The sequence below is a fragment of the Manduca sexta genome, chromosome 13 (assembly GCF_014839805.1).
Source record: "Manduca sexta isolate Smith_Timp_Sample1 chromosome 13, JHU_Msex_v1.0, whole genome shotgun sequence".
Taxonomy (NCBI): domain Eukaryota; kingdom Metazoa; phylum Arthropoda; class Insecta; order Lepidoptera; family Sphingidae; genus Manduca; species Manduca sexta.
The window spans coordinates 2,777,481-2,794,184 of NC_051127.1; the positions used below are offsets into that span (position 1 = coordinate 2,777,481).

The 16,704-nt window shown below is 35.6% G+C and overlaps 1 protein-coding gene across 2 annotated transcripts; it reads right to left on the minus strand.

Annotated features, from left to right (window-relative positions):
- Nucleotides 1–3,304: 3,304 nt before the first annotated feature.
- Nucleotides 3,305–15,946, minus strand: LOC115453148 (nucleolysin TIAR). 2 transcript variants are annotated; one of them, XM_030181814.2, is made up of 5 exons: nucleotides 14,881–15,946; nucleotides 13,869–13,910; nucleotides 12,508–12,603; nucleotides 5,657–5,744; nucleotides 3,305–4,584 (listed from the first exon to the last, which is right to left on the minus strand). In XM_030181814.2, the coding sequence occupies exons 1-5, from the start codon at nucleotides 15,742–15,744 to the stop codon at nucleotides 4,460–4,462; spliced, it is 1,215 nt and encodes a 404-aa protein (XP_030037674.1). In that variant the 5' UTR covers nucleotides 15,745–15,946; the 3' UTR covers nucleotides 3,305–4,459. The 2 variants fall into 2 exon arrangements, with proteins under 2 accessions (XP_030037674.1, XP_030037682.1); XM_030181822.2 differs by lacking the exon at nucleotides 13,869–13,910 and having other exon boundaries at nucleotides 14,881–15,945.
- Nucleotides 15,947–16,704: the final 758 nt, after the last annotated feature.

The window sequence follows — 16,704 nt, forward strand, 5'->3', positions numbered from 1 at the left end:
GCCAAATGTAAGTAGCAGTCAAGTAGCTTACACTAGACAGGCCCAGTATATTTTTTTTTTCGAGGAGACTTAATATTTTGGTTTTCTGACCTAACCAACATCTGACCCTCTAATGCTCAGATATCATTAATACGGCAGTAGCTGCGCCCCTGTTGAGTACATAGAGATCAAGAAATACAGGTAGATATGTGCTGCTTCAGTTACAGTTTCATAACGTTTTGTTCAAAGGAAGTGGTTGAATCGTTAGATTACCAGCCAGTGCTGCTAGGAACATACAGATTTATCTATATTTAAAAGGATTTAACATACTACAGATTTGAAATGGATTTAGATACATACGTATACCTATAGATTTTTATGTTGCAAATACCAACAATGTGTACTAAATTGGGAGCATTGATAAAAAGAAATATAACAGTTTTGGGACCTAAAAATTAGGGCACTACTACTAAAATCTATACTTCAGATTTTTCATGTTACAAATACAGGTATATGTCCCGGCAACCTGGAGGCACAGGTACTGGCACAGATTTATATTCTTACCTATATACTGAACTTATTGAAGTGTAGGAAGAAAGGTATTCATTCATAACACAGTGAATTTTGTAGGGTTAACTCGATTCTTAATCATCGAAATCATGATGTTAGAGTTTAAGCTTCGACTATAAGTTTGTATGATTGAATATAGAATACAGTTGCTGAGATTAGCGCGTTCAAACAAATTCTTCAGCTTTATATTAACCCCCTTATTCATAAACCTTTTTATCTAAGGACGAAGTAAAGCTGTGATAACAAGCTTATAGGGCCGTTGTGATTGGCTACTATTGTTGTATCTCAATATTAGCCAATCACAACGGCCCTATGTTTACGCACTGAGAAACAGACTTGTTATCACAGCTTTACTCGGTCGTTAGATAAAAAACGTCTATGAATAAGGGGGTTAGTGTAATACTTACATATTAATTACTCGCTACACCCGCATTCTCCAACGTATGCACGAGTACAATGCTGCAAACGTAGTCTACTTATAAAATGATAAATAATGGTGGTAAGTATCTGTTATTTAAAGTATTCCTTGGCTACAAAATAAATGAAAAGAAAGAATGTTTTTCTTAGCTTCATGAAGCAAGCAAGCATCAAAAGGGATAGTATTCGAACCCCAAGATTGTTGATCTAAGACAAAATAATAATTAGATACTTATTTACGTGGCAGGTACTTATAACACTTATAATTAGATACAGTTCTAGAAGGAAGTTTAATAGGGACGATACTTGCATCCTAGGGATTAAAATAAGCTCACGCCTCCTTCAAGGGATGAGCAGTATCATAAATTAGTAGTTCCATAGCCAAATGTTTGGTGTGAAAATAGATTACTAAAACAAAGCAATGCCCTATTGTGAATGTTTGTAGGCGAAGGTGACCGCGTACTGTCAGGGCGGTCGTTTTTCAACGCATAAAACTGCATAAACGTTTCATTTTAACGCGTCTGTTTACAAATTTTGGAAATTATAATTATGTTGAAATGCAAGGGCATTTATTTTCTTTACGATGACTACGCAAACGGCCTCTGCAGTCACTCTAGATTAATATATTTACGAGTAAATGTAAATTATTTTTTATAGTAGGACGGCCAAGGGGCAAATGAAGTAATCGTACATAAACATTTACCAGACATCATGACTTTGTTGCTAGCTAAATAGGATCCCTGTACCTAGAGGAAAACTAATAAGGTAAATATTGATTTTTTGTGGCTGCAGACTCTCGCTGACCATACATACATAAAGTAATGAGAAATATTTGTTTGTTCAACAAAGATTACAGTTCTGTTACAGTCTTTCTGTTTCAATACTCGGCAGTGAATATTTCAGGTATTAAGCATTAGGACCTTACCTTATGTATTACCTAAGGCATAATCTCCACCCGAGAAAATTCTTATGCGTTAGGTCTTCACACTGAATGCTCTACCCTGCACGGGGGACATTTGTCGCGACCCTAGGCACACAATTAAGTATGTATTCCTCATGGTTGCCAATTCGCATTGAGACCTATAAGGGCTCGCGAACAGTTCTTAGCCTTCTACCCTCCTCCCATCCTAAGAGGTTTCCTTATCCTTGACAACTATCCCCTCTCAACTCTCGTCTAGGACCCTGCAGACGCTAAGCCGGGGGATTCCAGTATCCCATTCGCGGGTTCCCCGGTGTCGACTGCGGAGTCTGATAAAAATAAGGCAGAATAATCTGAACGCCCTGCTCGCCATTTTAGATCTAACGCCATCTTTATGAATTCGTAAAAATAGTCCAGAATCCGACATTTGTTATTGTTTACGTTTTAGCTCATAATGCAACGCATTTTGCATCGAAAGCAATGCGTTTACTTCATTCGAACTCGCGTGTTTTGGCGAATGTCCCAAATTTTCATGATTTATATTTCACCGGAAATCGGGGAATTTAACGTCCTCTAAATAAAATAAGATAAACTTACTGATGCACATCTGTAGTCGTTGATGTCTCATCCTCTCCCAGCGACAGTCCCGAGCCGAAGTTCAAAACCCGTTAGTGGGTTGCCCTCAACGTAGTTCTTTAACTTTCAAGGGTTGCGAGCGCCTAAAGCGCTCACCCAAAAGTCGGGCGTGTTTGTATAAGCCGACCCATGTCAAGCATCAGACGTATGTTAAAAAAAATACTAATACGCAAAGAAATCCGGTATTGGTATTGAAATGGAGGAAAACAGTTATTGCAGATTTAACCGGCAACATCAAAGTGGAATCCCAGGTATATACTTAATCGAAGATTTGCAGACATGTATTAAATATATTTATTATTTATAATTTATTACCATCATTTATTGCTAGTCAACTATTTCAGTCTTCAACCAGGTGTTTCTGGATTTGAATAACTTGATTTCCAACAGGGGGATAACCCTGTTCAACATAGACTTCAGATTTTAAGAACTGTGTATCAGTAATAAATATCTTCATACAACATCGAGCTACAAAAAGAAATAAACTGATACTCTATAGTAAATATTACACATTGGCTTTCATTATCATCTGCCTCAGGATGTCCACTACTCAACATCCCTCAAAGATATTCACACGGGCTTTAGAGAAAAGTTCCCTGTTGGAATGTTTGTAGGCTTAATAATCGTTTAGTATCGGCGTCGTAGAGCGTCTTTAACACACCCATATCATGTTTTAAGCATCTATGTTACGTAAAGCATTGTGTAGAATTTTAATATTTCCTGAATGTGTGGTGTATAACAGGGGAGAAAAATTTTGTTAATAATACAACAATAACCAAAAGATTTGTAAACTTAAATTATTTATTTCTCCTTTTACAAAATGACCTTTAATTAAGAATTTACAATAATTTTTCTCGTCATCCGAATGCTTCTACGCGTAGATCAATCACAGAAGACCGGGAGCGGTCGACTTAGAAATTTGGACCCAGAAACTTAAGTCAGTAAGTTTTCCATAATAATATAATCTAGATCTAGACGGCAAATCAAACACCCGGTGTCCCAGACCCACTGCTTTATTGACTTACCAGTGTTTCCATACAATAAATCATAACAATTCAGGTCAAACAAAACAACATGTGCCGAACTTAATATAAATAGGTCAAAACCGTCTGGCGCGTCTGGCGGAGTCTCGGGTGTGCCGCGTCGAGCCGTGCCTGCCCTGCAGCCTGCAGTCTGCTGCCGTCGAGTCCCGGTCTGCAGCCGCCGAAGAGTCGATACACATCGACACTCGCGGATCCCCAATATATATAACTTTTCTTACAAATTTATAATTTATTTCGTTACTTCCTATCTATGTCGGTCGACTGACCCTAGAGTCACCGAGTCGTGTTCGCGGATATTACTTGGCGCCGATTCCCACTTGGTAATTTGGAATTGGGCGGAATTCGCGAGGGAGAGAGCGACGGGCGTCGAGTCGCCGACCAGAGCCCGCCGCTCGCTCCCGGCGCCCGCCACGAGTACAGCTCGCACATTTGTACAAAACGTCTGCTGGCCATACTCGACATATTATAAGACTCGATTACATTGTGATGTCACACCGCCCTACTGCTGCGTTGGTTTTCTGACAGTCGCATTCTAGCTCCGTATAAATAATGAAAAAGTTAATGTGACGCTAGTCATTCGTCGAGATGAATCTGCTTACTTTGGCAAGATCAGTCTGTTTTGTATTACGCTATCTATCATAGCTTCATGACAATGAATTGTTATCGTATAAAAGACAACAAGGCAACCGGACAAGGCCTGTTCAATGTTTATGTACAGTCGCGCCGTGAGCGGACGCGCGTAGTCATTCGTGAAGCGTTACGGCGTCAGGAAACCAACGACCGCGGCGATAATGTGGAATAAATGAGAACCGTTCCCCGTGGATGGTGTGTCAGTCTGAACCGGAGTCGGCTAGGTGGCGGCGGTGGAGCGGCGGCGGTGGAGCGGGGTGCGGCGCTACTGCGAGGGGTACTGCGCCGAGGGCATGGCGGACGCGTACATGAGCGGCTGCGGCGCGCCGCCCCACCCCGCGCCCGCCGCGCCGCCCGCGCCGCCGCCGCCCATGCTCATGCGGTACCCCGCTGCAACAAACACAACCAGTTACTACTTGTGAAGACAATCAGCGCTGTCAAATACATCGTTCTCAATTATTATTCGTCATTCGTTTCTATCATATTATGCTATAAATATAATGAGGTAGTTTGAAATTTTCTATTGGTAAAAAAAAACAGCTTCAAAAACACAAAAATTACCCTCTACATCCAAAATATAATAACAAATAAATAACAATATGTACCATTAGACGAGAAACTGTTTGGTTACATACAGTTAATGTAGCCGCATGATAACGCCTCGAGGCGAGCGATAATGTCAGCTGATAAGTAAAAGTCAAATATCCGTACATTGTCATAAAAAGTACAGCAATATTGGTAAATGTGTATGTAATAATTAGTATAATTTTCGATGAAATAAGGTAGTTGAAATTAAAAAATACATATCCATTCAAAATGTAAAGATTTGTGAATTATCAAAATCCGCTCAATTGACCGAAATTACCAAAGGATATTGATCCATACTCCCAAGTTGAGTGCAGATGTCTTATCAGAATCAAGTGTGATTGATTAATTTTCGAGCTTGAATTGCAATTTTCGATCAAGCTTGATCCATTCAGCTCATAAATTAAACATTAATGTTCAAAGTCAACGAAATTACTGTACATTATGAGACTTAAAATTTGTCTCAAAGCGACAAGCGCAGTGCAATGCAGTAATCTTTAATTAAAAATGTTATGTTAATATAACCAATGAGTAAGGTATGTGGTCCTTCATAATTATGGTAAATAGCGGACAAAAGAAAAACCGGTCGAAGGTAACAGCTTGGTTACTGCACGTGTGACGAAGACTGCAAGGGGTATGGAAATAATTCACCTAGCAACGGACAGAAAGATGTACTGAGCTGACTGCTAATCTTCACTGGTTCGAGAGGCATTACAAGCAGATCCTCACAATTTGGCAAGGAATAGACTTGGCTCATTCAATTGCAAAAAAATCCTAATTCCTGGACTTTCGAGACAACATAAGAGAGACTGAGATTACCATCAGACGAGCGGCTTATTCGTCTCGTCAGTAAAAGATGGTATGCTGGTATATTTACCTGCCGCTGCAGCTTGGGGATTGCTATAGGCGGCCGCGTACTGCTGGTAGTAGCCGGGCGCCATGTAACCTTGTAGCGCCGGGTAGCCCTGCAACAGTCAAACACACAATTTAGTATACATGGCAAATAAATTTCCAGAGGCGGTTTTAGGGTGAGGCGAACTGGACAACCGCTCTGTAGCCTCACGTTTGCAGGGGCCTCACGCGGTGCCCTGGAGAATATTTCAATTTCAGTATATTTCAGTACTAGTTTTATGAGTAGAATCAGTTTCAATTTGTTTTTCAACATCCATTATTTATGGCCACGAACAATTACTAATTTAATTAAGTTAGTTTTATTTACCAATGTTTATCTGCTAATCATCAACGCCTATTTTAAGTTTTAACACTGTTTTAAAAGTAAGTCAGGTATTATAATATTAAAATCCATGACACACTTAGAAATATACGTTTCTTTGAAATTGGTTTTATAAAAACAACGTACCAATGTTATTTCAATGAAAATGGACACAATTAAAATATCTATTTTCCAACACAATCACAGACGGACATTTCACGTCTTGCGAAACTTAATTAATATTCAAGAATATTTTACAAGCGTTTGTGTGGCTTAACAATAGGTGAATTTGCATGCATTTCACGCGCCCGTTCAGACGTACGATACGAAAACATTGTCGTCATTTGGCGGATATTTACGTCCAATTTGTGGTAAAGTTACAGACCATAGTCATATTCACGTGCGTTCAGAAACGGTTTTTTTAGGCTTATAAAAATTTAAGGGTGTACCCAAGATTTTGTAGGTATCAGGATTTCAAGTGACTTATTCTGATAAGTTGCGAGGTGAATAAACCAAAAATCGTCTTGATGTAACCCTAAATATTTGAACTGGTAACTCCAATCTCCATGGTGACCTCAATGATAATTTCTCTATTTTTTTCTTCTAATGTGTCGACTGTTGAATAATAATGTAATTTACCTTATTTAGGCACGTTGACAAGTTTCCCCATCCCTTTTGGCCGCGGGCCAACAGAAGTTAACGCTTTATTACAATGTTTGCTGTCGAGGGCGCGTCACAAACGAGTTTTTGCAACTTCCATTCTTTCATTTTTTTCACTACGCTTACAGTGTAGTCAGTACGGAAATTGAATTAATATAATAACGGCAATAACAATGAATTTGTACAATGTATGATTGTACGTTTTCTTTACAACCAAAATACCCATTGATATCATAATTATCTTTCTTGAGAAATGAGACAACTTTGCATATTCACAGAAATTGGTTTTTGCAGTTGATAAATTATCTGCGCTTGCGTTTTTATTGTTGTGACTTTACTTCTCCTGATGTTTATTAACGGAATAATAGTATAAGTTATTCAGAAGTATGAAGTCATTGTTTAATTGAGGTATAAAAATGGTATTTAAAAATAGGCTACAGCTTGGCAGTACCCGGCATTAAATTAGACGATCGAAAGCAATGAAAAATATGTTATTACTGGATTTAACAGCAACTGATCTCCAAACTAGTTATTATGGTGAAATTTCAATCAAAACGTTATTGACCAACGTCGTCAAACTTGACTGAGGTTAGGTACATATCTTTTCACCAATAGCTGGTTAGATACTCGTAATTAAATAACAGTAGAAGTGCTTACGAAAACACGCCTTTTTTCCATCTCCATAAAAGTCACAAAATACATACTCGTACAAACAAATTGACCAAGTTTCGTCAAGAAAAAAGTATTACAAGCCAAAGTTATCGAGTGACGTAATATCTCGCGACCAAGTCAGCTAGGATCAACTTATCACGAGAGGCGATTTGTCGAATTACATAACATAATGTAACAATCAACACGATAAAGACGAAAGTGCGAATCATCAAGATAAAATATTAATAGACTTTAAAAGAAGTGATAATTGGGTTACATGCATCGATAAATATGTACTACGTACTAGATTTGGCGATCCGAACATTAACTGTGTTCAGCTGCAATCCATTCAAACTAACTTTAGTATGATCAATATTGACAGATTGTAGTAATGTACGCAGTGGCGCTCATGATATAAAAACTCGAGTCTAAGTGTAAACCTGGATTTGAATAAAAAATATTAGTCAAATAAGTAAAAATATTTGTTGCTTAATTGAATAAATAGGTTGTGTGACGTTTTGGTTGCCATTTTAGTTCAGATTTCGAACAAATAGTTTATATGGACGTTCGTGTCTATAGAATATACGTCAATGGTTACGTGACTTTAAAATAAAACGCTGGATGCAGGCCGCTTTTGACAGGTCTGTTTGGAAATCTTTAGGAGGATGTTGAGCAGGGGACTAGTGGCTGATGATAATGATGACTTTAAACATGGAACGTGTAATAAAATTGTAAAATATGATCTTTCTTCGTTGTTTATGGCGGTACCATTGTCGAAAATAGTATTATTTGGCTTTTTGGGTGTTATGGTAAATTCATTACGTTATGATATTAAATGCGAAGGCAGGCTGACGAAAGACGAGGGTCTTGTGTGGTTCTATCTGAACTTATTTTAAGTTTATGACATTGTCCAATATGTGTGGAACATAACTATGGGAGTATATTAACTTTTAATTTATGTATAAGTTTGGTTGTTGAAGTGCCATGTATTACCTCGAATTAGTTCAAACCTTCATTTTGATATAATGAGGTGATCAATGTCTATATGCTTTTTAAATAGTAGAAGGAATTTTACATATTTTTTTTCCGAGATATTTAAGATATATAAATATAAGTTTTACCTTTCTATCACGCATATTATTTATTATATTTGGCGTCAAAGCTACACCTAATTCAAATTTTATCGCGAAATGACAATGATAAAGAATTGTTTCCTTTTACTTAGCACTTGAATTTTTTGATACAATTAGCCTACCTAGATGAAGATGGATGTACCATTCCATACATATAAAACCGATTTGTCGTAACAAGTAAACCAATAACTGCATCATACTTAAAAGTAATACCAACCGCACGGCCTCCCCGCAAAGATTTCCAGATCGACCTATTGAAAGCGGCCCGCATCCAACGACCAAAGAAAAAAATAAGTATAAAACCATAAAAATTCATAACGTCAGAGAACATTTGAGCACATAAAAAACTAAACCATTACAAAGATCGCAACTAATTTGTGAGATAACGTTATCTCGGCCCGTGCGTGCCGAACGAGGCGTAGTTTTCATATTCAACGTGAATCATGAGGAGATAAGTTTGCTAACATTATCGGGAATTACTATCTGTGTGGTACAATCGGGTTCCTTGAAGCTACGTGCCGACTGTCACGGGATATCGTTCAGAAACCATAATGTTAGAGAGTTATAGTCTTTTTCTTTTGATTTATGTATTTATGTCTAGTCAGCCAGTAAAGTATATCAGTCAATAAAGTAAACCACCTGATGATTTTAAAAGAAAAAACGATTGTTAATATGAAGACGAAAAGTTAAATGGCAATTTCAAATTTTAAATTTGTTGAGCTAATTTTCTGACTGACTGTACTTAGATTTGAGAGATACTCTGTCTAGTAGAATGAATATATTTACCTGGGAAAATTACTATTCTAGTATGCAAAGTTTAGGCTGAACTGTGATACGGAAATATTTGATGCTACGGTTTGGTGATCAAGCAAACCTAATACTATCAAAAACTTGATATAAATATACACTGAAAACGCACAATCAATATCAAATACACAATAAATTTATACTATTATCAAGAAAGTAACCATAACCTCGTCGTCAATGTGAAAAATATAAAATTGCACATATCTCTATAGGACGTGCCATCCAATTTCCTAGAACGATAACAAAACTGCACAAAGAAATTGTTAGTACAGTCGATAAATAATCAATTAACACGATACGATTGCTTTTCTCTAGATAAGGGGGTCCGTACACGGCGAAACTTGCACAACAAATAAAAAATGGTCATACGTCAAGCGATAATCATAGGATCAGTCATATTCAAACGAAATATTTTTATAGAAGCTGTTTGCTTGTGGTAGGATATATTTTATATCCGCCCGGAGAGCGCCTACTATACACAAGGTGTCAAAACCCGCCATAGTGGCCCACTGTGTTGCGTTCCGGGATCAGCCTGTGTATATCTGTGTGACATAATAGTGTCGACTGCCGACGAGTAATCATGTCTCGTCAGCCAACATTCTATGTATGTACATAAAAATATGCATGTATTACTAATTGGTACACTCGTGTTTGTGGTATTAGCGATGTGTTTCTCAAACAACTAACCACTAACGACACGCAATAAATTAAGTATCTAGACCAATATAATAATATAGGTTTCAAGTAAATAAATAAATAAAAGGCACTATACTACTCCGATTGAAATGTAAACTTAAAATTACATCCTTGGGGTTCACCTAAAGTTCTCGTTTGTTTTGAGTTGGGAGTGTTGAAGTTTTTGATCTAGGTAAAATCCCGTAACGTTTTCGGGAAAAGCCTTCATTGCTCGACAATATTAATAAACAACCTCGTTATTGTCAATAAATACTTTTAAAAACTTACCTATCTTATGGGTGACTTTTTAGCTCTCCAATTATTCGACGTGCATATTTTATTACAACTACGTTTAACAACGATTTATGATATTTTGTGGAATTAATTTTGCATAAATTAACTCGGTAAAATTTGTTACGGCTTTTCAAGTTGAACTTAATATCACAATCATGGAAACAATATCAACAGAATGTACTCTAAAAACTCACATTAAATTTATCTACATCTATTCACCTATTTCGATGGCTCCTAAATAAACTATCGTAACTGGAAAAATTGCGACATTCACATTTTAGTGTTTCGCTATCTTAGTACTGTTTACTACCAAACCCATTCAATTCAAAACTTAATAAAGGAAAAAAAACTTCATTAACATCATTTACTAACTTTTTTTAATGGGTTTTGGTAGAAAGTAGTACCTTAATAACGAAAAAATAAACAAGAGAATATAGCTATTTTTTTAGATACGATAGTTTACTTAGGAACCATCGATTTATCCAATATAATTTACATTGACATTCACTCTGTACTTATGAATGAAGTGCTTACTCTTGAGTGACTTGTAAAACATTTTATAATCGAGTGCGAGTGGGGTAGACTTTAGAAATAAGTATTACTATGTTCATAAAACCTGTTTTACAAGTTTCAAGTTTTTTTTTTAATTTATCGTGCTGAGAGCTAATGTAGATAGTACTCATTTTAATACCATTTATTTGGAAGTATAGATTAGACTGGAACTCTTGAATTTGGTTGGGTTATACATTTATGTGACGAAAAGCATTTATTCAGGAATTATGAACAGGCTTTGAATGTTTAATCGATGATTAATCATTGTTGGGTTTTTCCTTGGGGTAATTAATTTTAGTCAAATACAATAAACTTACTGACTAAATATATTTATTGATAAGGTATTTATTTATAAAGTATTGTTAAGTTTGGGGCTTTTCCTGCACCCCGGAAAACCCCGCAAACTTGAATTTTAAGGAAACTTCGTCAATGAAGTTTGCGTACGAATTATACTGAGCAATATGAATTACAAGATATTACCAGACACAACTTTCTCATAATATTACGTAATTAATTAAAAAAATACCTTCCTATTGTGTTTCCAAATAATATCTCACTAAAAAAACTACCCATCATTTCCAACATAAAATAAATATCATATTATTTGTGTGTACTTAAATAACAAAAGTTTAGCAAGCCGTCAAATAACAGCGGTTGGTGCCATCCATTTAATATCACTCAATATGATTTGCATTGTCTATTAAAATTTATTAGGTGATAATGTTTCGTTAAACTTTGAAATGATTGCAGCGTGAGGTTGATAGTGAAACATAATTATGTGTTGACACGCCATTGTTTTCGACAAAAGCAACCAAAATGTTGAAATAAAAACTGTTTGTGTTCAGTTTTCCTGTTTTTATTTAGTATCACGGAGTTTCGATAAAAAAAAGAAAAAAAAAACGAAACCAAAAGATTAATAATAAAATATTTAATGTTACCTACCTAAGCCCTTGTGGCAGTTTTTACACAAATCTAAGTTGTTTTTGCAAAAACATAATGGTTTATTGTTTTTTTTTTAGTCTGACTTTCTATTACTGCACGCAAAATCACATTCTAAGCCAAACAAAGTTTCAATAATACAACAGTAAAATAAAAGGCAAGCGAGACACGGTCAGTCAGAAATTGTTGGTGTAATGCAACAACAGACCACTGCTTGGCGGAATAATATGTGGCGACTGGCCGCTCGATACGATCTCATCGATTAACTTTGATATTGTTTAGACATTTTAATGTCACGAAATCGATAACTACACCAAATTTACTTGAATGATCGAACATGATCGTGTGAAACCGGCTTTAGCAGATATAACACTGTATACAATATCTGCTATTAAATGTAGTTATTATAAAGGTGAAAGTTTGTGAAGACGTTTTCATATTTGTTATCCAATCACTCATAAACCATTGAATGAAATTTGGCACATAGACCGATGCCTTAAGTATTTTGTATTACAGACCAACTTTTATGTTGGTAATGCACTTCCGGGATATAATATACAATACATGATATATTGATATAATTTTTTTTTAATTTAACTTTTAATTATTTTATTTGTTTGATCATGCTATATTTTTAATCTAATGTTGAAATTTAAATAATGCAAATTATAATATACAATCTATGACATATTGCTAATTTTTTTTATTTTACTTTCTATTATTTTGTTCATTTGATCATGCTATATTTTAATCTATTTTTGAAGTCTAAATAAAAGAGTAAAAGCTAATAAAATTGTTATTTACCTGAGCGTACCAGTATCCCATTCCTTGTTGGTACGGGTAGGGGTATTGGGTCTGCGCCCCCATCGAGGGCGGTGGCGCTGACGCAGCATTTGAACTCTGGAATCGGCATCACACACATGTGAGGTATCACAATAGAAACATAAAAGCATGGGTACCACGAGGAATCTATCGCCAATTTGTTACGAAAAATATGGATTTATGTATATCAAAGATTCGCGGTTACGAGCATAAATTGATATTAATGTGGCCTTTTATAATTTTAATCCCACTATGAGGAAAATATTGTCTCAGAGAATATATTTCAGATATAATATAATAAAAATTACTTTTTTCAAGGTTATTGATCATAATGCATTGTTTTTGATTGCCTGAAATTAAGATGCTAAAGCACCAATGGCAACTGACGAAATTTATTTTAATTATTTCTGAGTATATTACACAATTTATATGTTCAATTCCTCATACAACTTTTAACTAGCTCTCATAGAAATATTAATGTATAATTCTAATTAAAATTATTTTTTTAACACAATTCAGTAGATACCTTCTATAAACTTTATCTGTACTATACAACCTAATATATACACATTTCATTTGAACAATAAGGAACAGTTTCAGTAGAGGTCAATTGCACACATCCTAGTTGACTACTCAAGGCAATCACTAGACGCATCCATTTATTGAGTTTATATTTTTTATACTAAATGAGGAGTTGCTTGATCATATGCGCCGCGCCTATCTATAAACAATAGCAATGCTACTAGAGCTTTGCATTACTGTGATCTTAGGCACAGTGTGGCCTATCACCCCGAGACAAAATATATATTTTTGAGTAATTACATATGTCTATGCTAAAATTTAACATTGTATGCAATTTAACTAACAATTGTGAAGAATTTAATATATGTGAATGATATTGTTTCCCTCAATATTTTATGATGTATCACTTTGTATGCCTGTTGTAATGTTAATTTCAAATATAGGTTATTTTTTCATTGTCACATCTCTATTTTATGCATTCTACACTTATTTAACAAAAGTTGTCCAATAAACAATATAAATAGTTTGTTGGAAAAACCTCATATTGACTGCAATATAGTTGGACAATAAAATGTCTATATTTACTCAACAAAGAGAACACAGAAAATTTGGAAAATATGAAATAATAAAAATAAATTAAAATTTCAATTAGAGTAATGTACTTTGTAATATGCAACCTTGAGTCATAATGTAAATATATAAAGATGCTTTTAACACAATCCATATTTTCAGTAAATGTTGGCCACTAAAGGAAAAAACTAAAAATACAATGTTGCGACAATAAACAATACATAATACACAAATGAGAGAGAGCCCCTAACCTGGTCGGGGACCGCGGAGTTCACATCAGCAGCGTGTCGAACCTGCGGGCCAAAGTCACTACAAATGGACCGGAAGTCATCTCATCACACCTTACTACTCATCACTATAGTATACTGGTTTGACAACAAATTATATTTTTTAGGTTACAATAAAAAAGTTTTATTTCTTATTTCATGTGTCCATTGTACAAACAGGCAATGATGTGCAAAATAATTGCCTTTGTTTTTATAATCTGTGGTCAAACCATATTTGCCTTTTGTCCGTGTGCCAACTGCATAAGGGTTATAATTCAGACAAAGGTTTGACTAAATGCCAGATATGCTACATGCAGCATCTGAAATTCCTGGCTCACTGATAATGTAACACTGTTAGTAAATTTTGTTCCTGTACAATAATCATTACTTTAACAATTATAATTTGCTTGAGAAAAATTTTGTTTGCAAGGTAACCATGGTCACATGTTCATTTGATAAATTCAATGGATTTTATACATCTGTTTATTTATTTATGTTATAATTAATCTTGAGTAACTATTATTCATACAGCAAACAAAAGATGTGTGTTAATAATGAATGAGAGTGAATGTTTAATTCATTCGAATCACAATATTCAATGTTGTTGGCAGGAATCCAATAAAAATTATTGTAAAAATATGTAAAATAATGTAATAACTGTTTGAAACCCATGGACTGCCATCTGACATGTGTAAATATAGCACTTGTTTGTAAACAATGTGCCATGTTGACTTGTGTTGTGCGAACATTCTTGCTTTAACATTCTGTATGTCCAGTGTATATAGAAAAATAAGAATATTATAAGAAAATATGTTTAAAAAAGTTTTGAAAACTTACAGAAATCTGTTTGCAGACCTGATGAAAGTAACATGTTGGATTAAATTTATTCATTTCGAACATAAATATAAAATGAATGTTACATGATTAATGAATCAAAACAATGTTATTTCATGAGTATGAAAATTAAGCATTAAAAATGGATGGAATGAATACAAACCTGGTTCTCGCCGCCTCCATTCTCTTTCCCCCAGAAACATTTCACTGTGTGCCCGCTAATTTCTGTGTTGTGTGTGGCTTCTATAGCGTGAGCGGCTGCTTCTTTTGTTGTAAACCTAATGAATGCATATCCTTTGTCCCTGAACACTCGTATGTCCTGTATCTGACCAAACTGTGAGAATGTGTTCTGCATTAGGTCCTCGGTGATAACATTGCTTGTGAATCCGCCACAGTACACTGTGGTGTTTGTGGGTGAGCTCTGGTTGTACACCTCGTCAAATGTGGGCTGTTTTGCTCTCTTGCTGCTCGGCGCACCGTCGTTAGCGCCTTTTGTGGGCGGTTTGCGCGTTGACCAGTTGGTGCGTATGGAGCGGGAGCCTAGCCACTGTCCATTCATCGCCTGGATGGCGGCCTCTGCGTCAGCCTTCTTAACGAACGATACGAATGCGTACCCTTTAGACTTGAGCGTTTGTGGGTCGCGGACTATCCGACAGTTCGATATCTCACCAAAGGGAGCGAAGGCGTCGCGCAGGATGTGCGTCTCGATCTCGGGCGACAGGTCGCCCACGAATATGTGGTGGTGATTGCTAGTGTCCGTCTTCGGTTGGTTCCCGGGACTCGTCGCCCAGTTAACCTTCATTTCCTTGTCGAGGACCACTCGCTTGTTCATGGCGGCCAGCGCTGTTGCCGCCGCCGTGTGACTCGTGAACTCCAAGAAGGCATATGGATCGTTGCCCGGTTCTCGTATAATCTTACAACCTTTTACTTCGCCTATTTGTCCGAATAAAGTACATATAAATACTTCTGTTACACCCGGGTCCAAATTACCGACGTAGAGAGTTTTCGGGTGGCTTTCGTCGCCCATATTAGCTTATATCGTAATCTAGCGATTACTTAATTACGACTATTAACACGGATATCGATACTGATCGCTAAACGACGTGTTATTTCATCACATAAAACATTGGATGACGGATAATAGAAAGAAAAATGTCGCAAACAGAGCCTAGAACTTCTCGAAAGACGTTGCTGTTGACTCGTGAAACGTTCACTTTTCGGAAACAAACGCATCTATAGACGAATTTCCGGTGGAATACATTTGAAAATAGGGCGGGAAAAATAGATAAAATTGTATAAAAAATACAAATATATGATAAAATATACAATACTCCATTACGTTAACAAATACGACATAAAAAAGTTAATAGTAGAGCATTTTGAATTAAAAATACATAAAATAAAAATCTAACTTTCATCGGCATAAGCAATATAAACAGATGTCCAGAGACTTGATGCAAATCTTTCCGGAAACGAGTGTCATTTTGAAAGTCTATGACTCATCGTAAAAGTGCTATTTGGTTTACAGGTCGTACATGTATTAATCGCACTATGATTGGTCTATCGAATACATAAGAGAATATTAACCTATCAAATTGTATGCAGTGTTTACAATGAATGGCTACAATAAATAAAAATTGACTATAGACAAAACTAATTTTCCGAAATAGAAAACCAAGAATTTGCGCAAGTTCGCATCCTAAAATAATATTTATTTCTAAATAATTATTTTTTTTATATTTTATAAAGGAATACTTTTTACTTTCATCAATTTAAACAGGATATCACGTAGATTTTCTGAAAAGCATAATATTATGATTACGCTTCAAGTTATTAAATATTCTTGCACCCAAATAAATTAAATAATCACATTGTATTGTAGGGTAAACAAACAACAAAATAATCAATTATTGGCGAATCTAATATTTATTTTATAATTTTTTTCTTTTTGTGTCATAAAAAAAATCTTGAGCAATGTATGTATCCG